This window comes from Fusarium fujikuroi, chromosome FFUJ_chr06, assembly GCF_900079805.1.
Source record: "Fusarium fujikuroi IMI 58289 draft genome, chromosome FFUJ_chr06".
Taxonomy (NCBI): domain Eukaryota; kingdom Fungi; phylum Ascomycota; class Sordariomycetes; order Hypocreales; family Nectriaceae; genus Fusarium; species Fusarium fujikuroi.
This window is the reverse complement of record NC_036627.1, coordinates 2300837-2323290: the sequence shown is the minus strand read 5'-3', so window position 1 is coordinate 2323290 and position 22454 is coordinate 2300837. Positions and strand designations below refer to the sequence as shown.

Below are 22454 nucleotides of genomic sequence, written 5' to 3'. Positions count from 1 at the left end.
CTTCCCCTCCTTGGCTCCTCCCTCCCTCCCTGTCTGCCAAGCTTGGACAGTGAAATCTAATCTCAGCTCTCCAACTCAAATCCATATCCATAACCCATATAATCCTACACATCGTCCATCGGCCCCTTTGGATACCCCCAGCTATAACAAAACTCTTAATATCTCATCACCCAACATGGCTTCACCTACAACAACCGATCTGCCCTCGAGGGCTACTACTGGCTTTAGCACCGTCAGCGAAGATGCCATTCCCGAAGTTGATCCCTCAAGCGTATGTCACCTGAGGTCTCCATGTACAACATGCGCTACAGAACGAGCGCGCAATTTTGGAAGAGATCTGAGCTGACCTCTTTGTCAATAGACTGCCGGTTTGCTCGCTGAGCGACTCCAGGCATGGAAACATGCCGTTGGCTACATAGAGGAGTATATGAAGGCCATGGAGAAGATCCACGGCCACCACGCCAAAGAATATGAGCGGGCGCTCAAGGTGAGCTTAATTCAATTCCAATATCTAACTTCCCATCACTTCAGTAGACCTTGGTCACTAACTCGAGGCAAAACAGGCCATCAACAACCCCCTCAAAGAGGGCCACCACTTCGACCAGAGCCTGGGTGGCGTTGCAGGATTCTTCGAGAACATGCGCTCCAACACGCAGTCACTCATCAACACCAACATCGAAACCGAAAAGAGCATCAAGGGCTCTGTCCTCCCCGTCCTCGAACGCTTGCATAAGGAGATCAAGCACAAGGCCAAGGAGCTCGCCCACGGCGCTGAGAAGGGCGCAAAGGAGGTTGACAAGGCTCGCAACACCACCCAGAAGCAGATAGAGCTGCTTGGGCAACATGCGGCTTCTTTCGACTCTGCTGGTGGCCATCTCAACAGCCACGACGACCCTTATGTCGTCTACCGCGGTGTCCTGCACCGTCTGAACAGTCAGGTCATTGCCGAGAACAACCACCGAAATGACCTGATTGCCGTCCAGAACAACTTCCAGAGCTTCGAGGCCCACATCATTGAGGTTGTCCAGCAGGCCATGGAGGCCTTCACACAGCTTGCGGGTGGCCAAGCTGACAAGACACGCGCTCTGTATAACGACCAGCTCTCGGTCATCCAACGTGTCACCCCTGACTTTGAGTGGAATGCCTTCAAGGCCCGCAGCGCCGACCGCCTCGTCGACCCCAACGAGCCCGCTCGCTCTGTTGACGCGATCCAGTTCCCCAACATGGATCACGTTGCGACCAAGGCTCTGATCGAGGGTTCCCTGGAGCGCAAGTCGCGCAACAAGCTATCTTGGGGCTACTCGACAGGTTACTACGTGGTCACGCCCTCCAAGTTCCTCCATGAGTTCAAGGATTCGGATAACAACCGCCAGGACCCTAAGCCGGAGCTTTCCATCTACCTCCCTGACGCCGTCATTGGCACTGTCCAGGGCGAGAAGTTCAGCGTCAAGGGCAAGGACAAGTCCAAGACCATGAGCAGCAAGCTCACCGGATCAACCGAGCTCAACTTCAAGGCGCACACAGCTGCCGATGCTCAGAAATGGTTCCAGGTTCTCGCAGAATGTGGAAAGAGTACAGCTCCTTTGAGCACCGGCTCCAGCCCTGCTGGATCTACGCCCACATCGCCCAACCCTCAGGTCACGGCTGACCCCATTGACGCAAAGGTCCAGTCTCCCGTTACTCCTGTGACTCCTGCTACTGAGCACGGCGCTCAAGAGGCTGGTATTGTTGGCGGCGAGGCTCCTGCTGCCGCTGCTGCACCGGCTCCTGTAGCCGCTCCAGCGGCAGCTGAAAAGAAGGAGACGGCAATCTAGAGAGAGGCCTGAATGAGGCGGACGAAGGGTGACAGACATTGCGTCGGAGGCCCTGCACAATAGATTTTAATGGGCGGAGTTTCTCTATACCCAGTCCTGCATACACAGGCAACAACTGTTTTTTTCGTCTCTTGATTTGACTGTGGTTCAAAGTGAGGCTGGCAGCGGCAAGGACGTTGTATCGTTTGGTGAGGATGCCGTTGACGTGGCTTTTGGTAGTTTGCGACGAAGATGGTTGAAAAGAGCAAGTCCAGACTCTAATGATTTTGATATCTGGAATCTGTCCTTGCTGCCTTGATTATTATCGGTGGCTTGGATTGCGGAAGGAAGAAATTAATGCGGATGTGTGTTGTGTGTTGTGTGTTGTGTGTTGTGTGTTGTGAGTCGTTATCAAGTTGGCTTATGCCTCTATACCTACCTACTAAGCCTGTATTCGAATCATATTATACAGTTTCATTTCTACACTTTGTCTTTGCAGTGATCAATGTGATAATCATAATCTACCCAAGGTACCGTCCCTTAGGGCCTAAGGACGTGGTCAGCTGTGTTTCCCATTCCTCGTCACCTGGACGGTATTGTACTGCGCTCATATGTGTTAATGGGATTGAAAAGACTAACCTTGACTGTGATGCCGTGATTCAGATGCGGCAGATGTCACCGTACATTACCAATCACAAGGCACGGCTTGTGTATATGCCATCTCGCAGAAGCCCAGCTGAATGGGTATGCATGTTCCTCTGTGCGAGAGTAAGCATGGCTGACAAAGTGTATTCTTGGCAGTATCATCACAGAACGCGACGATATCAGTGCATTATCGTGGAGATGCGAACCAGTGGCTGTGAGAAACTACGTGACGACGACAAGGTAGAACAAGTGCAACTGACGCGAGGATGTACGGTATGTACTGATATAAGAGACCGATCGATGACAGAAATGAGGCGAACGATGCACAACATCATATGTACACACACACACACAGAGAGAGAGAGAGAGACAAAGAGAGAGAGAGCAGTCTAGTCTTGTCCTTCCGCTGGGTATGTTACACCTTTCATGTCTTGGTTGCCAATCGTTTCGGCTATCCGAGGCTGGGTATAAAGCCATTTGGTTGGTTGTACAGACTAAACAGGGCGAGTTCTGGAAGCCACGCGCTTGGATGCCTCGAAGCTCCGAGACGAAGATGAAGAAGAAGAAGAAGGGTGGGCAGCCGAGGCGATCGATCTGATGCAGGGATTGGAGCTATAGCTTTAAGGCTCAGGGAAGTGAATATAAGACGCAGTTTGATGACTAGTACGTACTTGTATATGAGTTGTCATTCAAGGGCATGGTTCCTGTAAGCATTGGATATTACAAGATATGCATGACTTGGTCTATTTCTTTTTCTCTTTTTTTTCTTCTTCCTTTTTTAAACAGTTGAGTCATCAAGAAGTTGATAGTCCATCACAACTGTGTGTGGGTTGGGTGTGTAGGCGGGCGGAATAACACAGATGAATGAGGCTGAAGGACGAACTATCTGCCTAATTCCTCACACCCTCTTCCAACTCCCTCCCTCTCCTGCTCTCTCATCGGGCAAATCCAAGGATGCAGTCGTTTCAGAACAAGTGTAGCACAAGTGTCAAGTACATTCATTCGTTATCTCCTGGTCTCGTCATCCAAATACAAAGACCGTCCATTATGAGCTTACCTACCTACCTATACAAGGCACAGTTGAAAAAGGACTTGCACAAGTCCGCCCTGCTTTATACACCAACAGGAATTGCGAGTTCAACCGCTTTCACATAGTTTTTATTCATCACCAAGTGTCTGCCTCGCGCGGACGCCTTAAACGCCTCTTCATTGTGCGGGCTCTGACAGACTTGCTGTGAAAAGAGTACTGCAACACAAGTACCTAATCAGGCTCTGACAAGCAACTAAAAAAGATGATAGAAGACCTGTAGATTGGATTGGCTCCCCCCTATTCAATGGCCTTTCTTGTCCTCCTCCATTAGTTTCGTTTCCATTGCGTCCCCATATCCTGGGAAGGTTATACAGAACTTCCCGTTACCCTCAGCTTCAACCATCCTCAGAACCTCTAACCTACAGCAGCATCACAAAGACCCAATTTACTTACCAATAAGGGAAGACTCGTGTGCCACTGATTTGTATACCTCGATGCTCGTCAACCCTGTTCCTGCTGCCAAAGCCTTCATTGTCCCGGGCTAGGAGCAAGAGACATCGGACACAAACAACACTTGGCAATCCAAAGGCCAAACCCATCACTTCAACCAACACCCATCAAAAAAGCACCAAAACAATCCAATTCGCAGCCAAAATGATGGCCAAGCCGTGGAACGAATACCAAGGGACTATCACCAAGTTGTACATTAAGGACGGTAGAACACTCAAGGATGTCCGCGCCATTATGAAGTTGAAGTACAACTTTGACGCTTCGTGAGTTTACTCCCTCTTTCCCCTGAGGCACAGCTCGTGCTGGTCTTGAACATACGAAACGCTGTAAGATCTTGACTGTCTTGCTGACTGCCATCCGTCACAGAATCCGCTCATATCGACAGCATTTTGATATCTGGGGAGTAGGCAAGTATACTTGCAAGAAACGAGAAGAGCGCCGTCGCCGATCCGTAAACAACGGTCTGTCTCTCTCCCCATCACAGTCTCTTGCAGACGTCATCATAAAGCAAGAAGATGCAAGCTCGCCGACTTCTTCCTCAGGCTCCAGCTCTGTAAGCCGACGCTCATCAGAGCAGAAACCTCTACCTGTGCTGAAGCAGCCCATCCTCTACCCAAGCTTTTTCCAGGACCAGATGCGGTCTCAAGACGATGCGCAGGCAAAGATTGATGCTCCCCGAGCACCGCTGTGGGAGGGCCTGGATATAGACTCGCTTCGCGGTTCCCAGACCGCTCAAGCCATGTTGCCATCGTGCGTATATCCCTCCGCCTAGTGCCCTGAACCAAATCACTGACATGGCGTGTGCAGAATCATGCCAATCCAGTCTTATAATGAGGCTTCGAGCTGGCCAGTGCCCCGAGGCTCGTCATCGTATCTCAACAGTCCTCCCCAGTCCTTTGACCGACCACACTTTGAGAGTATGGTCCCGCGGTATGTACCTGACCAGCCGCTGTACCCTCGTGACGCTGGACTCCGGTCGGGCTTGCGAGCTCCAGACTTGTCTGTGGGCAGACCAAACCCAGGGGATCTACTTCACCACATGGTTGGCTATCACGGCGTAGCACAGGGGTAGAACATGTGTAGATGACAGACAGTAAGGACGAATTCGACTAACACGATCTTTCTGGGGACGGGACACGTTCAAGGATAGAGGGGAACATCGTTGGGTCACACTCCTTTCAGAAACGTTGGTTCAGCAGCTGGGACAAACAGGTCATCTTGAAGTGTCTCATATTAAATATATACGTTATCCTATCATGGATATTATTCTAGCTTGTTTCCACTTACCGGTATTCTCAATTGGCTTCATTGATTTCATTCTTACTTCGTGATAAGGCGTGAAGGGAGCAAGCTGGCCTCCATCCTTGGGATAGGGTACGAGACAAGGCATGCTACAGCTTGTCGCTTGACAAGTTGGTCATCCAAGGTGCGGCGAGGCAACTAGCCACACCATCTACGACAGCACTCTTTGAAAATGCATTGACTGTAAACCTTGGAAGTCATGTTAGCGACTTGTCCAGAAATGCGTTGATAAACATCAAAAGAGGAATGCAATACGAAATTCAGGGTAAGGTGCCTTGTCACAGGCGTCATCGTCAAAGCAATATGGCTACGTTGACCGTCGTGATATTGTAACATCATTGAAGAGCGACTGAGGAAACAGAAGACAAGAGAAAACTAACCTGATGCTGTAGTCAAGCCCACAGCGAAGTGAGGAGAAAAGTTGAGTATGCTTTCGAAATGTCAGTCGCTATCGCTGAAAAGACTGCATTGACGTGTCGTGAAGCATCTCGATCAGGGGATAAATGAATTGTCGTCGTAGCGTGAGCTCGGACATATGCTTGTCGTTTTCATTTTGGATCATCATAGAGATGATGTGAAATGCGAATGCAGGGGCCAGTCGGCTACTCACGTCTTGATTATCTGAGAATTGGTTAGCACAAGTCGCCTAGTGCTTGCGAGCAAATTTGCAAAAGAATCGCGTGTCAGGAAATGCATGAATGGTAAAGTAAGATTGTGTCTGCATCGAAAACTCGTATAAGACTCGTCATCTAAAGGGTTCATCAGGAAGCGAGGATGCTGCTGAAATGTGTGAAAGTTTACTTACGGTTTGAGAAAACCAGAGAAATCTGAATGTTAAGATTGAATGGCAAGGTTACTAGCACTTGAGGTAGGTTAGCCTCAATGGCCCGAAAACATCCAGCAAGTGAAGGTAGATGGTGACGAGTCAGTGGGCGAGGTTTTCTAGGCCTGCCGCAAAGTGGCTTTTCTTGCTCATGTGGTATGATTCGGAGCCCAGTGCCGCTTCATCATGAAAGGTCGGGTGCGGGTCGAGATGAGATATCGCATACCTTGCTAGTCAAGTCTTTTTTCAGGTCAGCGCAAGCTACTACATGCATGACAACAAGTGTGCAGGAGGAGTCTCAATCAGAAATAGCCATTTTATATCGTCAAAGAAGAACTCAGCCGGTAATTTCCAGCGTATATTGTAAAAGAAATGATCATCACGAGAGATGGTGTAGGATGCGACGGGAGACGCTGTAGATGAACGTACCATTTCAGCCCATATCGGACGTAGGGGAAAACTTGAGCATTCTCGCAATGATCCACCGCTTGGTGATGAAAGAGCTATTCAAAGGTCAGCGCATGTTCAGAAATTGCAAAGTGCAAAAGCGAAAGCGAAATCGAAGTCTTTTCAGACTGACGTGTAAAAAAAAGAGGTTTCATTCCATTTAGGTCAAAGACTCTAGTTTGCGGTGTAAGGTGTCATCAGGAAGAAAGAAGTAGCCGCGCAAGATATTGCGCCATCTAGAACATACCTCAGCTTGAATGATTGTTTGTTTTTGTGTTGTTGAGAAAAACTGAAGAAGCTTGGAGGAGCGAAAGTTTTTGTAGAGAAAAAGCTCGGACAAAAGTTGCAATGTGGGGAGCACGGGCCCTTATTCTTCCGCCGCCGCATCTCCCTAGCAAAGCAGAAGTATAATGTTCGGCGACGAACGTCGATTAAGAAACGGTCCACATCAAGAAAACTCAGTGAAATATGGATCTTTTTGACTGGGTTTAAGATTGCAGCTCTCGAAATGCAAGGACTCTTGTGGAGTAACAACAATTGTGCTTTGAAATCTAGGGAGGCTGGTGAACCAATTGAGGACCGACCCTGATCCTCGATTGCCATCACGTGATATCGCGTTCATGCTCACGCGCCTTTCGCGAAATCGAGTCTGTGACGCTATCACTTCCTTCATACCGCCCGTAGACACAATATATCAACCTTTTATCGTATAGAAAGATGCCTGAGATCGCAGAAGGTCCGTTTGAGATTTGAGTTCCGAGATGAAGATCCCAATGCTGAGCCTGAAACAGTTGCCCGTATCGTCCATTTCCTACGCCTTCATGTAGTAGGGAAACACATCGTATCCGCTTCTGCAATAGATGACAAGAATGTGTTTGGCAAAGTTGGTACAAGTGGTGAGGAAGTAGAAACTGCTTTGAAGGGGAAGAAGGTTAGCAATTGCCTGCTACTACTCGCGTTCATCATGCTCAACATTATAGATTGTTTCTGCAGGAAGCCAGGGGAAATACTTCTGGTGAGCCAACTTACAGTGTTATTCCAGGACCAACCCAATTTACCAACAATAGGATAACCCTCGACAAACCTCCGCATCTAGTAATGCACTTTGGAATGACAGGTAACCAAGCCTCGCAAGAAACGAAAATAACGAAACAATACTAAACAGAGGGACAGGTTGGATGCACATCAAGGATGAACAGACAGCATATACCAACTACTATAAGAAGATGAAGGAGGGCGAGCATGATCAATGGCCGCCCAAGTTCTGGAAGTTCCAGTTCAAGACCGAGGGTTCAGAAGTAGCCTTCACGGACGCGCGTAGGTTTGGTCGGGTGCGACTTGTCGACTGTCCCGGGGACCAGATAAGGAAGCATTCGCCTCTGGTAGAGAACGGACCGGATCCAGTTGTCGACCTTGATCGTTTCACCGAGGATTACTTGCGCTCCAAGATGCGAGCCCGCCATGTCCCTATCAAGGCCCTCTTGTTAGACCAAGCGATGATCAGCGGAATTGGTAATTGGGTGGCCGACGAAACACTGTACCAAGCTAAACTTCACCCTGAGCAATATTGCAACGAATTCAACGATGCTCAAATCGCCACCCTCTATGAAATGATCCGCTATGTGTGTCAAACAGCCGTCGATAAACTGGGAGACTCAGACGAATTCCCCGAACACTGGCTCTTCAACTACAGATGGGGCAAGGGCGCAAAGGGTGCAGCGACCAAGCTACCAAATGGCGAAAAGCTGGCTTTCATTACAGTTGGCGGACGGACAAGTTGTTATGCGCCCGGTGTACAGAAGAAGACAGGAAATACAGCTCCCGGCATCAAAGAGGAGCCTCTCGAAGAAAAGGCCGAAATTAAAACTCCCAAGAAGTCAAGGAAGAAGTCACCAGAGGCAGCCGAAGAAAACGTTCAGCCTCCAAAGAAGAAGCGCACAAAGGCTACCAAGAAGGAGACGAATGGAGACGCTGTAAAGACAGAAGAGGCTGCCGAGGGAACCCTGCCAGATCTTGGACGACGAAGATCCACCCGCCTCATGAAGTAGATGCCTACCTAATCTTGGCTTTAAGAATGCAAAGGATGAGTAGCTAAATGGTCGAGCTGGTCTGCCCTGGTTTTGTGTAGGAGTTGGGTCATTGAAAACTTTGTGTTCTTGTAGTGCGTATCTTGGTTGCTGCCCGCCATGGGTTGTTTGCTCCTTGAGAAAAATTGTATCCAGTCCAGGACCAATTCCAAAATATTATAAGAGCGCGGAGTTCTTAAGTGTCTGTTTGCGTTGGGTTCTCCTTTCTCACACTTGGTTAGTTGTGTACCTAACTTGAGATAACCAGGTATCATTTCATTCCAAGTAAATGCCCATCGCAAGTTCAATCGCGTTAAGTCTCATCACGCTTACTTTCACACCACATGAAGTCTTACAAAGATGTGGCCTGGCGCAGAGTAGATATAGGAGAGTCGACCGAGCCACCCAAACTCTAAGGAGCATGAGATTCCATTAACACGAACTGGAACTGCATAAACTAATGACAAAACTCAGATATAACCTGGACCTGAAGCTGCCACAAATTACCTAGTAGTTAACAACGCCAGCTTACAAGCCAGGAACAAGCATGGGTGAGAGGAGGGATATCTTTTTCGTTGTCTTTTCAACCGCCACTTTTCGGGACGCCATGAAACCCAGTCTATGCCAAAATACCCCCTAGGAATCCAGAAACAGATGCAAGAATACAGGAACCAACTGAAGGTGGTATCGTCAACCATCAACCGCCCTGTGGATATTTGTGAACATGAATCAAGTAGAACAACCAGCCACTCGCCCGCCACATTCCCAACAAATTCTCCTAATAACCATTTCCTATGATAATTCCGGTTTAGTTGCCATTGGACTCAGCGCCATTGGCCTCGATCTTTCCCTCAGTCTTCTCGATGTAGGCGACCAAATCAGCAATGGTGCAGACCTTCAAACCCCACTTTCGGGCGAAAGTGATACAATCCTCGCCCCTCAACATGCCGTGGTTATGACGAAGGGCCTGGCCAGGGGTTTCCTCGCCCACGTCAACGATTTCGCAAATAACCGCGGCATGGGCCTTGCCAGCTAGTCGGCAGAAGTCAACAGCAGCCTCGGTATGACCCGGTCGCTGTCTGACACCACCAGGGCGGGATCGCAGAGGAAGGACATGGCCTGGACGGCGGAAGCTATCAGGGCGTGCGTTGGGGTCGGCGAGCGTGCGGCAGGCTAGAGCGCGGTCACGAGCACTGATTCCGGTTGAGACGGAGGGGTCGGCTGAGTCAACTGAGATGGTGTAGGCGGTGCCTCGAAGGTCCTGGTTGTTGGGGACCATCTGAGGGAGGTCGAGAGAGGTAGTGATAGCGGGGGAGAGAGGAGCGCAGACGTAGCCGGAGGAGTGGTGGATGAGGAAACCCATCTTCTCGGTTGTAACATCTTCAGCAGCAATGATCAAGTCGGCTTCGTTTTCTCGTGAAGGGTCATCGAGCACGACGAGGAATTCTCCATTTCCTGCCACAATCAATGTTAGCATAGTGACACATGAGGCAGGGACAGAAACCACGTACGGAAAGCCTCGATCGACTCGGGGATTGAGTCAAACTTGTTCTGGGGAATTGTTGCGGGCATCTTGGAGGTGTAATAGGGAATAATGGTAGAGGAATTGAACAGTGCAAGGTATTGAGTGTTGAGCAACAATTGGATTTCCAAAGAGGATGCTTGGCTTCTCGACCTCGGCTTCTGACTGTGAATGCGACGGTTGCGACGGGACGCACGAGGAGAGCGGGTTCGGAGGCGGAGACGGAAGCGGGCAGCGGCACGCGGGGGTTGATGAAGGGTCAAGGAGGGGAACGGAAACTGCTTTTTTTTTTACTGGGGGCGTTGATATGGAAGCCGATTAGGTGATTGTTAAGCACCAAGTAGAGTTTGAGTAAGCAAATAATTGATTTGATTGATTGATTGAGTGAGTGAGTGAGTAATGATTCAGGTGATGGAGAGCGAACTGCAACTATCAAATATGCTCGGATACGGCATTTGAATCTCGCATCGCATGATTCAGACAGAACCTTTTTCTCCAAAGCAAGCCAAGCCCCGCTCCGCAGTCCGGTCTTAATCACAGCCGCGCGGTGAATTTCCCGCTCGCTTCCTTACGATCGAGCCCGGCTTATCCGGTCTAGGTAAGCCCAAATCCCATGAGGACCTACTCGAATACCGAGTTACTTTACCTTCGGAGCCATTGGTTGTGAACCCGCGGTGCATCGTCGACACTGATGGGCTCACATGTCAATGCATTGGTGATTTGAAAGGGGTCTTTACTTGATCGGGCAGTTCGGGTCGTATTCTTCTGATTGTGATTGGTCAGTTCTGACTCCCTCATTATGTCAGCTTTGTTGAAGACGTTGTTGGACTAAGGAATTGCGAAGCATCAGTCAGCGAAAGACGACAGAAATTCTTGGACTTTGATACTGCAGTAGTGGAACCGATGGCGGAACCGTCCGAGTGCACCCTGCAATCGAATTGAATCTTGTCATCGTTGACTTTTTTTCCAGGGTCCATCGAGACTATCTTATCTTGCTTGGCTTGCAGCTTTGTCATCGGCTCATCGATCCTCGCATCATCCACACCTTACCCATTCCATTACCACCTACCAACCAAACCGTGACCACTCTCACTTCACCTCCGAGCCTCCAAATATGCCGGCTCCGTCCCGGCCGGCGGGTGCCCTCTTCCGCAACCTCGCCCGATCAAGTCGGCGGCCTTTCGCCCTCCCATTGCCGGCGAGCCATACCATCGCAGTCTCTATTACGACATTACCAACACCTCGATGGCACTCCACGTCCTCGTCCAACTCGTCGCAGAATTTCTCATCTGTCAACCCCGATGAGGTCTCACACTTCAATGCGCTCGCCGCCGACTGGTGGGATCCTCATGGCTCCTCCCGGCTACTTCATCTCATGAATCCTTTACGTCATGACTTCATCCGCACTTGTCACCGCACCGACCCCGATTCTCCTACTCGAGACCTGACATTCCTTGATATTGGCTGCGGCGGTGGTATCTTTGCCGAAAGTGCAGCTCGTTTACCGACTACCAGGCATGTCACTGCTATCGATCCCACCCCTGAAGTACTCGCTGTAGCACGTTCACACGCTCGCAAAGATCCTGGTCTCCGCTTCAAGCTCGAATATCGGCAAACGTCAATAGAAAATCTTCCTATTCCTGCGACACCACAAGAGGCCTACGATGTGGTCTCGTTGTTCGAGGTTATCGAGCATATCGATGCTCCAGGCGCATTCCTGGAAAAAGTGCGCCCCTTTGTCAAACCTGGGGGGTGGCTTGTTATGAGCACCATCGCGCGAACGTGGATGAGTTGGTTTACCACCAACTTCATGGCCGAGGACGTTCTAGGTATTGTTCCCAAGGGTACACACGACTGGAACAAGTATCTCAACGAAGAGGAGTTGCGAACTTTCCTCGCCGGTCGAGGCTGGAGTCACCCCATGGTGCAGGGTGTAATATATGTCCCTGGGCTCGGCTGGAAGCAGGTCGACGGCAGTGAAAAGGTAGGCAACTACTTCTTTGCTGTGCGTAAATCCGAAGCCTGATAGGTAGGCCTGGTTCAGATGTGTATGATTCATGTGCTATACGGTTACACAAAAGTTGAGAGGTCGCAAATGATCAAATAACAGTCAACTGTAATATAGTGTGGGATGATTAAGTAGTTCGCCAGCTGAAAGGCTCTTACTATGTAAAGTATAATCCGATCGGGGATTTGTTAACTATCGAATTGGCATGATTCTAAGGAGGATCCGTAAAGCTCCTGTAACAGGGCATGCGTTATGGGAGGAATAAACTTGGTCCTACTAGAGTCTACCACTGGATATTTTGGTTGGCGAGACTATTCTCTTCGCTCAGCTTACCTATTGTAGAAAAGAGCGTACTTGCTGTAAGGCTGGGGAGTTGTTGTCGTTTGCATACCTAGGTACTCCATAGTCAGTCAGAACTAGGAGTTTCTAATGTCGGAATGTGCACCACCGAACCAGTAACATCTCAAGGCATATTGCGGCTGTGCGAGCTGATACAGCTCCATGCTCCTGGATCACCCTACCACTAATAAGGATTTACAGCTTACTGGGTATATGATCCTTGGCGTAACAGGTTTTCGCGTTGCACATCAACTCGTACAGAACAAACAGTACCTCTCGTTGAACATCGGGTATCTATTTGGTGATTTTGTTCCGAGCAACAGCGAATCGAATCTAAAAGACATCCATCAGAAGGTCTTCTTCACATGTTTTGATATCCTTGACCGGACAATTACGAGGTACGGTACTGTACGTACATACAGCCACCCGAGACAACCCCGCCCACTAAGATCCAATGCCTTAGCCGAGAGCGCCAGGGTAGACTCCGCTAATTGAGAGGGCTGACAGAGTCCAAAACGCCCTATGATCAACCTCCAATACAGTGCAAGACCTGGTTCATGGCAGTACCTAGGTTAGTAGGTACTTAGCTAGGGCAGAAACGAGGAGTCAGTGGCTGCCCCGTAACTGCAGCTGCAACGGTTCCTCCACTCCCGTCAGAATGGAACCCACTTGACCTGAGCTCCTCCTGGATTGATCGGTCTTTTCCTCTTTCTCCTAGCTACTACCTACATCAAATTCAAGGTCCCATTTCTAATAATGACTGTCGTTCGTTGACAACTATCCCAGTGTTTCTATTTCATTGTCTATCAGTCGTTTATTTCCAAATCAGCCCGTCTTTTTGTTTTGTTTTGTTTTTGTCTCGGCATCTCTTGTCTCAATCAATCGCTCGTTGGTGTCTTGCTTGACTTGACTTGTCTCGCCCTTTAGTTATTGTCTTGCTATGGGTTTGATTACTTGTTGGATGACGACGACTCCTACCGTACCCTCTCACCACTCTTGAAATACCTGGTCGCTGCATTGCTACGAAACCTCACCTCTTCCTCCGCCGCTATGGCGGTTCATCGCCTCATTTATTCGCCTCTTTATATACGGTTTTTTGTTGTTTCTACCTTGATCTCTCTATCCTTCGCACAATTCATCCCTAGCTCTGATGCTAAGGCGCGTAACCTCACAGTCGTTCGTTCACCAGCAAATCGGGATGTGACTGTCTCTTATAAAACTCCCGAAGGCGTCTGTTCTACAGCATTCGACTCACAAAAGCAGTACACAGGTTGGGTGTCGGTCCCCGGGGATTATCCAACCAATCTCTTCTTTTGGTTTGTTGAGGCTCGTGAGCGGACTGACAGTCTCACTATCTGGCTCAATGGAGGACCAGGATCCAGTTCACTCTATGGTTTCTTCACCGGCAACGGGCCTTGTGAAGTTGTCGAAAAGGGTTTAAATGAATATGAGACGCTTGTGCGAGAATGGGGCTGGGATCGAGCCTCTAACATGCTCTTTATCGATCAGGTAGGTAAACCTCGAGTATCCTCGCCAACTCACAAGAGCTCATGTGCACTTTTCTAGCCCAACCAAGTCGGCTTTTCATACGATACGCCTACCGACGGCACAATAAACTTTCTCAGTCAAAATGTTACTGAGCCTCCAGTGTCCTACCCTGAGCTTCCAGAATGGCTCGTTCGCAATGGCACTTTCAGTTCCAACAATGGAAATTTTACTGCCAATACTACTGAGACCGCTGCCATGGCCGTTTGGCATATGGTCCAGGGCTTCTTGACCACCTTCCCACAATACCAGCCTGCCTCGCGTTCTCGCAACAGCTCACTTGGCATTAACCTCTTTGCCGAAAGTTATGGTGGTCGCTACGGCCCTATCTTCGCGGAAACCTTTGTACAGCAAAACGCTCGCCGAGAGAGTGGGGAGTTACCACGCAATTCAACTATCGACGTTCATCTCAGTTCTCTCGGCATCGTCAATGGTTGCGTTGACATGGAGATTCAAGTACCTTACTATCCAACATTTGCCAGTGACAATACATATGGCTATAAAGCTTTATCTGATAGCGACGCCAAGTTCAATCTCGACAAGTTCTCTGCTGAAGGCGGCTGTCGCGATCTTCTTCAGAAATGCGCCACCGATGCATCAGTCAGTGATCCCGAGGGCGAGGGGAACGAGGAATCTATCAATCAGATCTGCTTTGAGGCTCAAAGTAGCTGCAATGACATTCAAAACGCCTACTCTAGTTCAGGTCGTGGCTGGTACGATCTTGCTGCGCCCCTAGCCGACCCTTTTCCACCTATGACATTCTTGGAATACCTCAACCAAGACGCTGTGCGACAAGCTATCGGTTCTCCTATCAACTTTACAATGACCAACATAAATGTCAATCTCGAGTTCCAATCCACGGGCGATCAGGCGCGTGGCGGCAATATCGCCCGTCTAGCTTCTCTCCTCAATTCAGGAGTACGGATCGCCCTGATATACGGAGATCGTGACTATATATGCAATTGGCTTGGTGGAGAAGCTGTTTCGCAAAGCCTGGCCAGCGAAGCAGGCGGTGAATACAGCATTCGGTTTCCTGACGCTGGATACGCACCCATCATTGTCAATGAGTCGTACATTGGTGGTGTTGTTCGTCAGTTCGGCAACCTGTCCTTCAGTCGTGTTTACCAAGCAGGCCACGCCGTGCCTGCTTATCAGCCTGAGACTGCCTTTCAGATTTTTGCTCGTATCATCCTGGGCACTTCGATTTCTACTGGCAAGGACATTGATACCGCCACGTATAATACCACAGGCGATGCCAATGCGACGCATACTGAAGATCTTCCTAAGCAACTGAATCCTACGTGCTACGTTCGGAACTTCCAAGGCAGTTGCGATGAGGGCGCCCAGGAACTAGTCAAGGATGACAAAGGGATTGTGGTTAATGGCATACTGTATACCTCGAAGGAAGATTGGCCGCTGCAAGCAGAAACGACGGAGACACCAACAACATCAACTTCAGATCCCAGCTCAACATCGGATATGACCGGTGTATATACAGCAACCGAAACACCTGATGCTGCAGCATGGAACCCGCCCAATTCAGGGCTAGTGGTTGCCATTGCTGGCATATTGGTATTGCAGGCTGTTGCATGAGCTCCCCAAGTCTGAGGGAACACTGTATTGTTTGTTGCACCTGCGCAGCACGAGCAGAGATCATTGTTATAGAAAAATCATGGCGTTATCCCCCAACGTTTTGTGGGTAATGGTAATTAGCACCGGTTGGAAAAGCATCGCATTGGAATGCTTCTTATTTGAATAAGGCGCGTTGAGCGAAATAGTATAGGGGGGTACTGAAAGACTCGAGATACCCTACATTGTCGTATATATAATATCTATAGAGTAAAATATAGCACATCCTTGAATGCGCTCTTGTCTTCGAGTCCTATGATTCTCTTGGGCCGTTCTGTTCTTTAATTTTCATTCGAATTACATACCTATGTGCAGCATCTGAAGACTGCTCTCAATTGCTAGATTGGTTTCTATCAGGTCTAACACTGGTGGGGTATCATTTTATCGTGTCTTCGTAGTGAACAAAATCGCAAATGTGACCTAAAACCGCGGTCATTCTCCTCTCTTCTCCCTCTTGAGCGGCCTTCCGGGGACAGCCTGTGAGCCTCTAACTCGAAGTTCGTCGTCGCCGTCGCCTTCGTCTTCTTCATCCATCATTTCCTGCTGCTGCTGTGCCAGACGAACACGCTTGATACGGCGCGCCATGGCTTGGTCCTGGAAGAACTCGTGGTCGAATCGCGCACGCGTGAATTTCTGTACACCAAGTTAGTCAATAGTACTTGAATGATGGAGAGTGAGCGGACCTGTGAGCATCCTGCTTGTGGACATTGAGACTCTCCTCGCATGGGTAGATACTCGAGCAGAGCGGCCTTCTCGAATGTATGTTTGCAGTTCCGGTTGGTGTAAGGATCCTTCATGGGTTGTAATGTCAAAGGGCAGTTGATGCTCTTGACCTCGCGCTCAACAGCAATATCGTCATCGTCGTCTCCTACCCCGGCACCTGCTCCCTTGACGTCACCGGTCATGATAGGCTCGCCATCAGCAGTGAACCAGCGTGAGGCATCGGGCAGTGGGGGCCCCTCATCGCCAGCCATAGCATCGTGCCACAGCTTTTTGAAGCCAGCGTAGTCGTTATTGAGAGCATAACGCTGGTGGGCGGACATTTTAGTATATTCAGTGTCTTTCTTCTGGCGCAGTTCTTTGTAGAGATCGAGTAGGCTTGTTGCACCCAGCGGCTCCTGCTCGTCATCCTGCTCGCTTCGTTGGGCGTCCACTTGTCTTTGTTGGGCAGCTTCTGCACTGGCCGTGTCATGCAACTCGCTGAACATCGCATCTTCGTCTTCCAATTCTGCTCTGCGATCGATCATATCACGAATGGCCTGTTCCGATGCCGCTGTCAGTGTGTTAATGCGCTCCTCCAATTCAGGGAGATGAGCTTCGAGGCGTAGCTCGTCCTCAGATTTCTCTGTCCCCTTCTCCTCTCTCCGGAGTTTTAGACGGGACAACTCTTCGCGCTGCATGCGCAATCGCTCGTGTATATCACTGACACTGAAGCCAAGTAATCGGACAGATTCGTTGATCTGCTGTTGATATGCGGCTGTTGAGCGGCTGTTTGACAAGTCGTGCAGCTTGCGGCGAGCAGTGTCGGTGAGTGGACATGCTGGTGGTTCGTACCCAGGTAGCTCTGTAGATGAATTACCAGTGCGGTTGATGGCTCTCCGAGACATGTTGAGATCTTGATATGGCAATTGTATAATCAATCAATTGGGGTTGGCATTGATGTTTGAGCAGTTGGTGGAGTGTAGTCTCTGCTAGCGACGCGACACGCGTTAATTGAAAGAGAGACGCGACATTTTCACATGGGTGAGTGGGCCTGTCTTTCTATCCATCCATACCTACTCCATACCTACCTTAGGTTTGAGTGCATCGCCTACCCTAGACCTCCAATCTACTCACCCTAGCCCCATTTTGATTTGGCCGTTTTGAAGGCCTGTGTGCTGTGGCTCTCGTTGGCGGGTGCCCAAACGGTACTGTAATATTTCACTAACATGGATCGGAGGGGCTCAACCCAAGCGCCTGTCGATCTGAAGAATGGCTGGAATCGACGTCAATCAGGGTCCCTCCATCTGAAACCCGAAATCGCAGCGTCATTGATCCATATCACCCTGACAGAATGAAAAAACAATAATGAATGAGAATCAGCTATCTGACATTTAGAGCGAGTACAATAAATCGTCAAAAGACGCACAGCAGTCATCAAATACGAAATCGCAAGAATAGCGACCAACTGACAATGTCAGGGCAATGAATGCATCGACGCCAACTGTAGCTTCATCAGAAGCGAGGACGGGTTATTCCAGCAGCTCGACTCAGCCCAGCCTGGCTCGGCTCGCAACCTACCTTACCCACTCAGCGTCACCAGTGACGATAGTAAAGGTCTAGACTCTACAAGGACCAGGCACGGTGTCGTAGTCATAGTTTTGGACGTGGCCATGGACCTTCTCCAACATCTCGATGCACTTTCCGATGTCCGACCAGTGAAATCCTTGTCTCAGGCGTTTGTCTTGAATCGGAGACAAAGAAAATAGGGCGGGCGGGGAGACGGAAGCCTCCAATGTGCTTGTGTTTGATCACGGCAACCGAGACTTGGTTCCACGCATCGAAGCCTTAGCAAGCCATCGCGCCTCAACACCAAACAAGCTCTTTCTCACCCTGGACCTGTGCATCGCGCATCGGCTACAGCATCGATCATGCAAAAGACGGTCGCTTGTGAAATGGGCCAAGGCTGGCCAACAACGCATGCGCATGCGCATACGCACACGCAAATATGTTGCTCATGTTAGCGAGGAGGGTCCAGATTCAATCGAGCCCAGGCCGACGACGAATTGATATTGGCGCATTGTCGATGCTATTAAGAAGTCATCGTGATGATGGGTAGACAAAAGCAACAACAAAAAAACAAAAAACAACAACAAAAATAAACACAACCCAGGAGCGATCAATATCTCTTGCATACCATAATCGAATTCGAAACGCCAAGAAGAAACAAGCCAAATGACAATCGATAGATATTGTGAGGCACTGTAGGTATTCTGCGTATTTGGCTTGATTGACTAAGAAAACTGCCGACGACAAGATACAGTCCATTGCACCGATCCAGAGGCCTAGTTCAAAGTACTCAGCGATCTCAGCAGTACGTACATTTACGTTTCACCAATCTGACAGGTCGTTCCTTGACTAAAGTGGAGATCCTCGTCGATGAGTACCGATCTTGTGTCTCGAGACTGTTGCTGGCGATCTCTTCAACTGCTCGGGGACCATGAGAATCGAGCACCTTGAACCAATCGAACAAGACCATACGAATTGTGTTTCTTTACCCCTACCCGTACGTATTACGCCTACACCTCGCTGTGGTATCCAGACCCCTGCTTCAATGCCCGTTTGACCACTGTTGGGCTGTTTGTTGAAGCAAACATGAGGCTGTATTGCAAGCCCCCAGGACTCAAGAAAAGGTGCAAATCATGCTCAAAATACAACCACTCATCCGCGAAAATGCTTTTCTCCTCATTCCCAGTGAAATGCGCACTACTTGACGTCCCCAACATCAGCAGCTGCAGTTCAACACCATAAACAGCAGAGCAACTCCCTGGACCATACCAAGACTATCTATACTCACACCAGATCGTCATCACCCACACCCCCAAAGCATCCGCCGTCTCTGTCAGTTCCCTTTCAGGGTCCATCACGATTTGCATTCGCATTTGGAAACCATTGAAAGCTCCGCCCGCACGGTTATTCCCTGACAAGTCTGACTGTCTTCTGGCACCTCATCTGGGATAACTATCCAGCCGCATCCTGGACGATCCACGAGTTCCTCCTCGTTTACCTGCCAGTTCATTCATCCCTCAAACTTGCAACCTATCCGCTTCCAGCTTTTCTATCCGACTGATACCTGACGACTCCAACATCCTGCAACGCTGCTGATTGACTCCGTCATACTTGACTGCGTTTATTCTGGTGCTACCTCAGCCGAGGACACGGGGGCCCGGGCCTATATATCGCCTTACTCATATCTCCCGTTATCCTCGACATGACAGCTTCCATGCGTGCCATCTCTTCAACACTACCGCTGGGCTTTCCATCCTCACGCTCGCCCTCTCCTCACTGCTCAGCCATGGCGTCCAAGACCGTTCCAGCTATGAATCCCTGGGAGGTCAATGCTCTCAATGTAGGTTTCGAATGTGATCTTTGTCCAAAGTGGCACCCATTGACTTTTCCATAGTATGAGTTTCCTCAAGAGGGCTCTTTCAATGTTGACGGCACAGTAAACTCTGCAGGTACTTGGCGTCGAGTTCAAGACCCCGTCATCTACCCCGGGCTCTACGCTCCCAGTGGGATCGACATCATGTCCATCTTGGTGAGCCGACTTACACCATCACTAATCTGCCCACAGGCCACTAACAATAAAACAGTTCCGTGTTATGGGCCGACCAAACCCTCAAGTTGTTCTTGGTCCAGTGGACTGTTCGGTCGCTCTTGTCGTGTGCGACATGGGCCAGGCCGATGCCCCCGTCATCTATGTTTCTGACTCGTTCTCCGAACTCACTGGATACACGGCTCGTGAGGTTCTTGGGCGAAATTGCCGCTTCCTCCAAGCACCACCAGGGCATGAACGGTCTCTTGACAGAAAGGGTACGGACAAGGTCGCTTCACACCGCATACGTCAGGCCGTCTGTGCTGGAAGGGAGATTCAGATCCCCGTCACCAACTACAAGAAATATGGCCAGCCATTCAACAACCTTCTCACCATAATCCCCGTTCCTGTCGATGAAACCGGCTGTCGTTACTGCATCGGCTTTCTGAGCGAGATGGACTGAGAAGTCAAGTCAACATTATCACAGTAGTGTTCGATAACACTGCTGACGACGATTTGACAACAACCGTGATAGTCTCAATATTGAACTGCCAACGACGTCATCATACAGCGCCTCACAACGAAACAGGGGCTCTCTCTGACGAAATTCCAACAACGACACCAACTTCTTACACTTATCGGCCTACAAACCTGGTCTACCAGCATTCTTCGAGATCCTTGTTCGACTTGCACTCACTCCACTTTGTAAATTTTGGAGGTGCTCACCCAGTTCCGGTATCTCTTTGCTATAAGGCATTTATGAATATTTACGATACCCTTTGCATTGGCATATTACTTTCTCAGTCAACACATTCACGGCTCCTAGCAGGAGAAGCACTTCAAGGTGTTCAGGTCTTTTCTTTTTAGTAGAACAAATGGTTAAGCGTTGTTATTCTGTTTCCACCGTTCTGGTCTTTTCTTATCATAGTCTGATGATTTACGCTCCCATGTAAGACTTTTAGATTTTTAGATTTTGTTAGCTGGAAATCAAGCTCGGGCTTGCATAGTACAGCAACGTGGGTTGGGAAAAGACCTTTTCTTTTTCTCTTTTTCTTTCACCATAGACGTCGCTGTCAGGCACGAGCATACCATGTTGGGCGCAGGAGGAGTACATACATACACGCATTTGATTTGATTTACTTGGCATTGTGTGTTGTCGATTTGATGGGTGAAGCAAGATGGTCACGAGGACCTGAGTCAGAGTTGCGTGGAATCACGACAAAATACGATGGGTTACAGTATCTGGAGATGCTGTGGACGATCTGACCGCCGCTGTCAGATCATGGAAATACATATATGTACACACAAGAAACTTTCTGAACCAACAGCATTTCTTGTTCATCAGCCGGCATTTGTCTGTGATTGTCCCGTATCAACCGAAGACCCTTGTCTCGATCTCCAGGCCTCCCTGTCATGCCACGAGATCGAGCCAAGGGCTTGACAGGTCAAACCAATACTGTACTCTCACTGTACACTGATGCCCAAAAAACTCAAGAAAAAAGTCCAAGGGATAGCATAATGGGTCCCCGACGTTTTCTGTCACTGCCAAACTTGGTAAAGGCGCAAATAAAGTTTTGTGTCAGAACTTGGCGATTGCTTCAGCAAGTTCCTAGAAGGGTCAGAGCTATCAGCTCAGCAGGGAACTTCATGATTTTACTAATGCGTATATGCAACGCAAACTCCAGTCAGTGGATACTGCTAATGTACGTGGTGTCGATGGTCTAAGCATACCAAGGAATCTCTTCCAGAGACTGACAGAGAGCCATCGTGTAAGTGCGGTGACTACACACTTGCTTGACGGGCACTCATACAAATAACATATTTCCAAGGCTGAACATTTGTTTATTACTGCCTGTAATTAAAGCACGCCTTGCAATCAGTCTCCGCTGCTGGCTTCGTGGCAAGATTTGACGATAGCGCCCCTCAAACACACGTCCTATGCATTCCATATGTAGCTGTCTGGGTCGGACCTTTGATAAGGGGGGCGCTCTAACGAGTCGGACTCTGAAGGTCAGTCTATAGGCTACTTAAGGGTGGGACATTGCTTGGCAGGCGGTCACACCTTTGGGGTCCTCTGATCTCTCAGACAATCAAGTTAACTCGGCGTCTTTCTATCATTCCCTGTTTGCCGTCAGTCTGGTCGCAAATAGAGAAGACTGATTAACCCGAAAGTGATAGACTATACAATGCCTTGAATTGATTGATACTCATGGGGAATGTCAGGCTTCTCAAAGCAAGGGATGGCAGAAAGACACTGAGACGACTTGTGATTCATTCCCTAGTAAGAGTTGACCATAGACCGTTCTGGTCATCAACGTGAATCTAAAGATGTTTATTCATTGTAGAGTATCAGTCAACTGCCCCTAGATAAGTATCATAGGTATATCACGGCCCCAGATCTTGAACCAGAGACTGATTGTGCTCTTTAGGCTTGGTAGGAATAGCACTTGATGTGAAAACTCTAGGAATTTTTGACTGCTCAGATGGTAAATATCCTTAGC

At 49.2% G+C, this 22454-nt stretch overlaps 8 protein-coding genes; 6 read left to right on the top strand and 2 right to left on the bottom strand.

The window, feature by feature from the left end:
* Positions 1-175: 175 nt before the first annotated feature.
* On the top strand, positions 176-1814 carry FFUJ_14921 (related to transcription factor Ask10p; the record flags this gene model as incomplete). XM_023579345.1 has 3 exons in its annotated part: positions 176-271; positions 362-487; positions 564-1814. The coding sequence occupies 3 exons, from the start codon at positions 176-178 to the stop codon at positions 1812-1814; spliced, it is 1473 nt and encodes a 490-aa protein (XP_023432836.1).
* Positions 1815-4122: 2308 nt separating this feature from the next.
* On the top strand, positions 4123-5050 carry FFUJ_06061 (uncharacterized protein; the record flags this gene model as incomplete). XM_023579344.1 has 3 exons in its annotated part: positions 4123-4241; positions 4345-4728; positions 4786-5050. The coding sequence occupies 3 exons, from the start codon at positions 4123-4125 to the stop codon at positions 5048-5050; spliced, it is 768 nt and encodes a 255-aa protein (XP_023432199.1).
* A 2217-nt stretch (positions 5051-7267) lies between these two features.
* FFUJ_06060 (related to formamidopyrimidine-DNA glycosylase) lies at positions 7268-8598 on the top strand (the record flags this gene model as incomplete). XM_023579343.1 has 5 exons in its annotated part: positions 7268-7286; positions 7342-7481; positions 7531-7565; positions 7618-7667; positions 7724-8598. 5 exons carry the CDS (start codon positions 7268-7270, stop codon positions 8596-8598), a joined length of 1119 nt encoding a protein of 372 aa, XP_023432198.1.
* An 826-nt stretch (positions 8599-9424) lies between these two features.
* On the bottom strand, positions 9425-10188 carry FFUJ_06059 (probable RIB3-3,4-dihydroxy-2-butanone 4-phosphate synthase; the record flags this gene model as incomplete). XM_023579342.1 has 2 exons in its annotated part: positions 9425-10071; positions 10128-10188. 2 exons carry the CDS (start codon positions 10186-10188, stop codon positions 9425-9427), a joined length of 708 nt encoding a protein of 235 aa, XP_023432197.1.
* Positions 10189-11252: 1064 nt separating this feature from the next.
* On the top strand, positions 11253-12164 carry FFUJ_06058 (probable COQ3-enzyme of ubiquinone (coenzyme Q) biosynthesis; the record flags this gene model as incomplete). Its single annotated transcript, XM_023579341.1, has 1 exon — positions 11253-12164. The coding sequence occupies one exon, from the start codon at positions 11253-11255 to the stop codon at positions 12162-12164; it is 912 nt and encodes a 303-aa protein (XP_023432196.1).
* Positions 12165-13535: 1371 nt separating this feature from the next.
* FFUJ_06057 (related to carboxypeptidase) lies at positions 13536-15623 on the top strand (the record flags this gene model as incomplete). XM_023579338.1 has 2 exons in its annotated part: positions 13536-13994; positions 14052-15623. The coding sequence occupies 2 exons, from the start codon at positions 13536-13538 to the stop codon at positions 15621-15623; spliced, it is 2031 nt and encodes a 676-aa protein (XP_023432195.1).
* A 468-nt stretch (positions 15624-16091) lies between these two features.
* FFUJ_06056 (related to DNA repair protein MMS21) lies at positions 16092-17266 on the bottom strand (the record flags this gene model as incomplete). XM_023579337.1 has 2 exons in its annotated part: positions 16092-16292; positions 16343-17266. The coding sequence occupies 2 exons, from the start codon at positions 17264-17266 to the stop codon at positions 16092-16094; spliced, it is 1125 nt and encodes a 374-aa protein (XP_023432194.1).
* Positions 17267-19713: 2447 nt separating this feature from the next.
* On the top strand, positions 19714-20416 carry FFUJ_06055 (probable vivid PAS protein VVD; the record flags this gene model as incomplete). XM_023579336.1 has 3 exons in its annotated part: positions 19714-19767; positions 19822-19956; positions 20012-20416. The coding sequence occupies 3 exons, from the start codon at positions 19714-19716 to the stop codon at positions 20414-20416; spliced, it is 594 nt and encodes a 197-aa protein (XP_023432193.1).
* Between the last annotated feature and the right edge of the window lie 2038 nt (positions 20417-22454).